The sequence below is a fragment of the Echiichthys vipera genome (assembly GCF_963691815.1).
Source record: "Echiichthys vipera genome assembly, chromosome: 4".
Taxonomy (NCBI): Eukaryota; Metazoa; Chordata; class Actinopteri; order Perciformes; family Trachinidae; genus Echiichthys; species Echiichthys vipera.
Genome location: NC_139829.1, coordinates 13,945,703 through 13,952,596, shown reverse-complemented (window position 1 = coordinate 13,952,596; position 6,894 = coordinate 13,945,703). Strand labels below are relative to the sequence as shown.

General features: G+C 39.5%; 1 protein-coding gene across 1 annotated transcript; it reads left to right on the top strand.

Moving 5' to 3' along the window:
• Nucleotides 1–292: 292 nt before the first annotated feature.
• Nucleotides 293–5,895, top strand: cdc45 (CDC45 cell division cycle 45 homolog; the record flags this gene model as incomplete). The annotated part of the gene is made up of 18 exons (XM_083911863.1): nt 293–343; nt 492–551; nt 1,652–1,744; nt 1,866–2,003; nt 2,190–2,342; nt 2,767–2,825; nt 2,910–2,958; nt 3,095–3,156; nt 3,256–3,306; nt 3,451–3,570; nt 3,713–3,844; nt 3,973–4,071; nt 4,162–4,323; nt 4,434–4,572; nt 4,681–4,764; nt 4,875–4,993; nt 5,469–5,545; nt 5,831–5,895. The coding sequence occupies 18 exons, from the start codon at nt 293–295 to the stop codon at nt 5,893–5,895; spliced, it is 1,713 nt and encodes a 570-aa protein (XP_083767989.1).
• Between the last annotated feature and the right edge of the window lie 999 nt (nt 5,896–6,894).

The following is a 6,894-nucleotide window of genomic DNA, read 5'->3' as shown; positions in this document are numbered from 1 at the left end:
AATTCATTTATTTATTATTTTGTTTATTTGTTTATTGAGACTTGGGTCATGTTAGTCCTTTGTTTTCTTCAGTGTGGTGGGCGGGGCCTCAAATGTATGACGTACGTTATTCCCCTCTCAGTGATTGGTCGGTTTTGACGTGAAGATTTGGCGCCACATTTCCAACAAGGAAGAGCAAAAGAAGAAAGCTCCGCGTTTGACTGACAGCAAACCAAAATAATCCGCTGTTCATGTCACTTTAGCGTCATTTTATCCGGTTCGTCCTCATCTTAAAAGTTTTAATTTTTAAAAAATGTTCATCACGGACATAAGAAAGGAATTTTATGAAGTTGTTTCCAACCAGGTGAGTAGTTTGAGCGAACTGACGGTCCGGTTAGGCTTGAACCCTGCAGCACTGTTTGCTAGCGTTACTCAGCGGATAGGTGAGGTTGTAATCGGTCATAATCCTGAGATTGTTCATGTGGTTTACTCATCTGAACATGTTCTTCCAGAGAGTCGCCCTCCTGGTGGCTTCAGACATCGACGCTCTCTGCGCCTGTAAGATAATACAGGTAAGAAAAACAGATCACTGTTAGCAAACATTAGCTCCTGCTAACTCCGATCCCCTCAAATTAAACATATTATGAGTCCTGCTCTGTTAGTAACCACCTGCAGACTGTATTAATAAGTAGAAGTCTTTAGCTGTTGATCGTGTCCTTTATATACACTTACCACATTAGTGAGTTATTTTAGCAGCCCTTTTTTTTCATAGATTATGTTATGTACAATTTGCACTTGTACATGGAGGTCCATGGGTGGATAGTTCTATAGATAAATATACTTTATTAAACACCAATACACACAGGATTCAAGGATAGGAACAGGTTAAAACCACACAGTAGTGAAGTAATAGTCTTGAACCACTACAGAGAGCTGTCAATAGAGCATCTACTAATGAAGGTAGAGCAAAAGTAAGGTAAGAATAATGGGATTGGAGATGCATATATGTATATATACTGTATATACCGATACACACACATACACAAATATATATATATATATATATATATATATACACACACACACGTGGTGGTAGCTTAAGCCTAACATTAACTTACAGGTCAGCAAAAGGTGATTAAGAAGTAAAAGCAGTGCATGAATAATGATTACTTTGGGAAATATAAAATGCAAAAAGAAGATAAATTGTGCATTTAGCCAATGGTTCCCAAAAATGTTCTTATGTCTTTCAAAAACTTGTCAATGCTTTGAATCCAGCTTTGTGCCAACCACAGAGCCAGCACTCCTCACCCGCCTGTCAAGCTTCATAGCATCCCTCTTCTTAATGCTGCCCCACTACAGATTAGTACATCTAAGTTATTAGTCACATAATACTAACATAGTAATTCAGTATCTCCAGTTGTACCTCTTACAGTTACTGGCAGCATATTTTACTTAAATGATGTAAAAGCTGCCAAATGTATACTTTTTACATGCACATTTCTGAGATTATATTAATAGCCACACGGGTGAAATGCTGATAAAAATCTTTTTGTCTGTAAAGTTTCTTACAGGCTTTGTTTTCAGTGACATGTGGATTAAGATTCAGTTTTGCCACTAATGATGAATTAATACACTAAAGAACAACTGCTGAATCTTTTTATCGCTTTACCAGGCGCTGTTCCACTGTGACCAGGTCCAGTACACTCTTGTTCCAGTGACAGGCTGGCAGGACCTCGGCACTGCCTTCCTTGAACACAAAGAGCAGGTATGATCAAATCAGACCTGATCTTACGTGTGACTAAATGACAGAATGAGAAACAAAGAAGACTGTTGAGGTTTGCCACATTGTCACTGTGAACTAAACGTATTATTTTGGTGTTTTGTAGTTCCAGTACTTTGTTCTTATCAACTGCGGGGCAAATGTTGACCTTCTTGAGATGCTGCAGCCGGATGATGACTCCGTCTTCTTCATCTGTGACACTCACCGGCCTGTAGATGTGGTCAATGTCTACAATGACACCCAGGTGATGGATAATAAACAATGCAACACAAATAGTTTTTTACTAAACTAGCTAAAGTACTTTCTGCTGTTCAGCTCTTGAAGTTTGTGATCGATACCAAAATATTAAATCACGTCTCAGTGGAAACTGCTACTAACAATACCAACAGAGAATACAACATTGTGTAAACTTGTATCATCTCCTCCACAGATAAAGCTGCTAATCAAACAGGATGATGACCTCGGTGTGCCCTCATATGATGATATCTTTCGAGATGAAGATGATGATGAAGAAGGCGGTGACTCTGGAAATGAGAGTGAAGAAGGCTCAGAGCCGTCTGGGAAACGGAGGAGATTTGATGAAGTACGTGTTGAACAGTCGCAGAAATTAATCAGAAGAGTTTTAATGTATTAATGCACATCTTGAAGATTTGCATTTGAAAAGCTGAATGGAAACGACAAAATGCGCCAAAACTTCCTCAAATGTGCATAAAAGTCGTTGTTGGATATTCCCAAAACGAGTCTTTGTCCCTGGAAAGCGTGAAACATGGCGAATACTAGCTGACATGGATGATCAATTAAAATTTGCCCCATTGAAACAAATTCTCTGTATTTTTCTCTCGTAGATGGATGACGGGCCACTTGTTTCGGTTAGCAACCTAGGCTTCTTCTGCTCTATTTACGACGATTTGACGAAAAACGCTCCAAAACAATTGAAAATGGACGTAATTTGAATTTCTTCTTCTGTGACATTTACTCTTATTGGGTCAGTGTTCTTGTCATTGCAGGGGGCAGTTGAGAGGAGAATTGAAAGACAGCGGGCGAAGAGGGAATGGGAGGCACGAAGGTGAAGTGTTTTTAGGACGTCCAGCGATGGTTTGTCACATAGACGTTACAAATTGACGACACTAATGTTTCGCTCACTTTTCAGGAGGGAAATCTTGTTTGACTATGAGCAGTATGAATATCACGGGACTTCTGTGAGTTTACATTTATACAATTCTTTTCTCTTTGAGTTCTTGAAACCCTAAATGAGCATGGAGAATTGATTTAATGATGTGCATGTCTTAAACTTTCACGATGAATACAAATGTTTAAGTTTGTGTCTTTTGTCAGGCTGCAATGATGTTTTTTGAGCTGGCGTGGGTGTTAACTAAAGACACCAAGGACATGCTCTGGTAAACTATCTGATGCAATTTTCACTCTTATATAAACATTACGGAGAAGCACGATATACTGTACAGACTTTTACAAGTAGACTTTTATTTTCTTTGCAGGTGGGCCGTCATTGGACTGACAGACCAGTGGGTTCATGATAAAACCACCCAGTAAGAATATTTTTAATATTTTTGACTAACCTTATAATTCCCTTAGAATAAAACAAAGGGACTGCGGTATTACACTCATTACACAATTATTTACTGTGCTTTAACCCCCTCTGTATTACTCTTGTCTGACTTGTTCCTTTTTAGTATGAAGTATGTAACAGACATCGCCACAATGCAGCGCCACGTTTCCCGGCATAACCACCGAAACGAGGATGAGGAGAACTCTCTCTCCATCGACTGTATGAGGATCTCCTTTGAATACGAGTATCCTTAATTCATCTGACATGTTGTCATTGTAGATCTTTATCTCCCAGCTTTTTCTACTCTGCATCCAAGTGTTTCATTGGCAGTAAATCACTCATGCAAACTTTATAGCTTTTGAGTTTTCTTTAACCCTCTGCTTCAGCCTCCGTCTAACCCTCTACCAGCACTGGTCCCTGTATGAGAGCATCTTAAATTCCTGTTACACGTCGTGCAACTTCAAGCTTTGGACGTTAAATGGCCAAAAGAAACTCCAGGAGTTCTTAGCTGACATGGGGTAAAATGCCTGGAAATCAACGGAAGTGCTTATTTCATTAAAAGGAATTTTGTGTGCATTTCTGTGACGTGAATAGAGCTGCGTCCCTGGTTTTAATGCCTGATATCTGCTGATGATCCTTTTAACAGGCTACCTCTGAAACAAGTGAGGCAGAAATTCCACTCCATGGACATGTCGATCAAAGAGAACCTAAGGGACGTCATTGAGGAGTCTTCAAATAAATACGGGTGTGATTCCACAAAAGGCTTCACTTGTTTACATTCGGATGCATTTATTCACATAGTCTGACCATATATTTTTTTTCCTCCCTCTATCAGTTTGAAGGACATCCGCATCCAAACGTTTGGCGTTAACTTTGGCTTTAAAAACCGCTTCCTGGCCAGCGACATGGTGCACGCTACTGCTGCCTTGCTGGAGAGCACGGAGAGAGATGAGAGCGACAGCGACAACTTTATCAAGGCTCTGGACTCTCTTTCCAGGTTTGTAAAGTGTTCATAAGAGGTCCAGGATTAGTGGTTTAAAGCGGTAAAAAACTGTATGAAATTCACTTTTGTCCCCTGTTTGTGTCTTCTTTTTTTTTCCTGTGCAGGAGTAACCTTGATCGTCTACACTCGGGCATTGACCTGGCAAAGAGGAAGTTGATGGCCATCCAGCAGACTGTCGCCAGCTGCATCTGTACCAACCTCATCCTGTCGCAGGGACCCTTCCTCTACTGCTACCTCATGGAGGTACGAGTGTCTGTATGACCCGCAGGTGTGTGTGTGTGCGCGTGTGGCTGCTTCTCTCCAGTGTTTCCTGCTCGGCTCAAAATTTCCCTCCCACTCTTCCATGTGTAGGGAACTCCTGATGTGAAGCTCTTTTCTAAGCCCATGGCCTTGACTCTGCTCTGCAAGTACCTCCTCAAGGCTTTCGTCCATTCCGTAAGTATCTTATTGCCGTTAAACTGGATTCAGACTGAGAGCGAAGAAGCTTTTAATTGCACTGAAAACACCACTATTGTTAGCGTCACTTGTTTTTTTTTGTTGGTTAGACGAGGAATAAGCGCTGCAAACTGCTTCCACTCATCATGGCTGCTCCCAAGGATGTGGAAAAGGGAACCGTCATTGTGTTGGGGATCCCACCTGAGTCTGAAACATCTGACAAGAAGAAGTAAGTAGTATATTATCAAAACATTATGAGCAGAGGTAAAAATAATAAAGTCTGGACTATGTAGTCAAATACTGTGAGTACATGCATGATCTGCCATGTTATGTGATGATTTTGGAATGAAATAGTTTGTCTCATATCTTTTGCTGATTTGAGCTGTTGATCAAGTTGATATTGCAGGACTCACCTAAATCACCTCCCCTTTCCTTAAACTTCAATAACTGCAACGTTTTTTGTTTATAAAAAGAAGAAAAGAGATGTATCTCAATAGGCTATGGTTATGTCTTCAGACTGCTCATTTCATCTGACCAACAACAGTCAAAAACCCCCAAATATTCAATTTCAAGAGAACTGCACGCTGATTATCCAAATAGTTGCAGTTAAATTTTCTAATGGATTAATCAGCTACTTTTTATTCTGTATAAAGCAGAATTGCGCCATTTCCTCAACTCTCATCCTTTTCTCTGTCTTCTAAAAGTTTCTTTGGTCGAGCCTTTGAGAAAGCTGCAGAGAGCACCAGCTCCAGAACTCTTCATGACAACTTTGACACTTCAAGTAAGATTCATTTTGTCATTTACTTTTCTAATGTGCTGTGTTTCAGTCCTGATAGATGTTTTACACGGGGAGTTGTCCGTCTTAATGTCAGACACTAGGTGGCGGCCTCGTCTTCATTTCTAGAAACGCTTCTTAGGCTGGAAATCATGAAACAAACTCTTTGTTTTGAGCATTAGTTGAGTTTCTCTTCAGTCCTTTTTCATATGCAGAATAAGATTGGTTCAGTGTTCAGTGTGTCTTTCTGTCTAAAACATTGATTCAAACCTGTGTTTTGGTTCTTTGCAGTAATTGAACTGAAGTCGGAGGACAGAAGCAAGTTTCTGGATGCACTCATCACCCTCCTGTCATGAGAGGGAACATGCTGCTGTTCACATCTTTATGCTGGAGATGTACATGAGAACTGCATCCATGACTTCAGTGTTTGTTGGTTTTTTTAAATCAGTTGTGTGTATATTGTACAGTCTCTTTGTAAATGTGTGCAAGTCTTATTTTCTCTTTTAGATTCTTGTAACATTTGTCTTTTATTCCAGTCTGTGTATGTGAGTGCGTCATCATATTTTATGTTTTAACATGTTTAATAAATCATAGTAAGTGAGTTAAAGGTTTTGGTTGTTTGTGAACGTTATTGTTATTGGGATGCGAGAGCTGTGACGTGTGAAACTACTGCTGCTGTGGTCTTGAATAAATGTGACTCCACTTTCTACTTTTTAGATTCATATTGGTGGCAGGAACTCTTGAACACACCTTTTTATATTTTTTTTGTTCCTATGAGCTGCCAAGACCCCAAATGAGATGCTCCGCATTCATGACCTTTTTTGCTTTACTTTAGGGCTGCACCTAACGATTATTTTCATTTTTGATATATCTGCTTATTATTAATCAATTAATCGTAGAAAAGAGAAAAAGCATCGCTTCCCGTTTCTCAAAGTCCAAGGTGATGTCCTTAAATGTGTGGTTTTGTCAGTCCGAACCCAAAGAAATTCAGTTTAATCTGACTGTAAAGTGAGAAATCTTCTGTCCGTCTGTGATTCACATATCCATATAAAGCCGGAAAAATCCATATATGAGAGGCTGAAAATGGCATTTTCTGCGGTTTTTGCATTAAGAAATACATTTAAAGATGAATCGATTATCAAAATAATTTGCGTTTATTTTTCTGACGATTGACTTATCAGTAACTAATAATTGCGGCTTTTCTGTCATTACTCAGCAGGATAGAGACTTGCTGTCGGATTTTAGACAGAATAAAAATCACAGACTATTTCAAATACTCCAAACTATGTCCTATAGATTTCATAAACACTGTTCAGTGGCCTAGAGAACAATGGTTCATTGGGATAGCCATGATG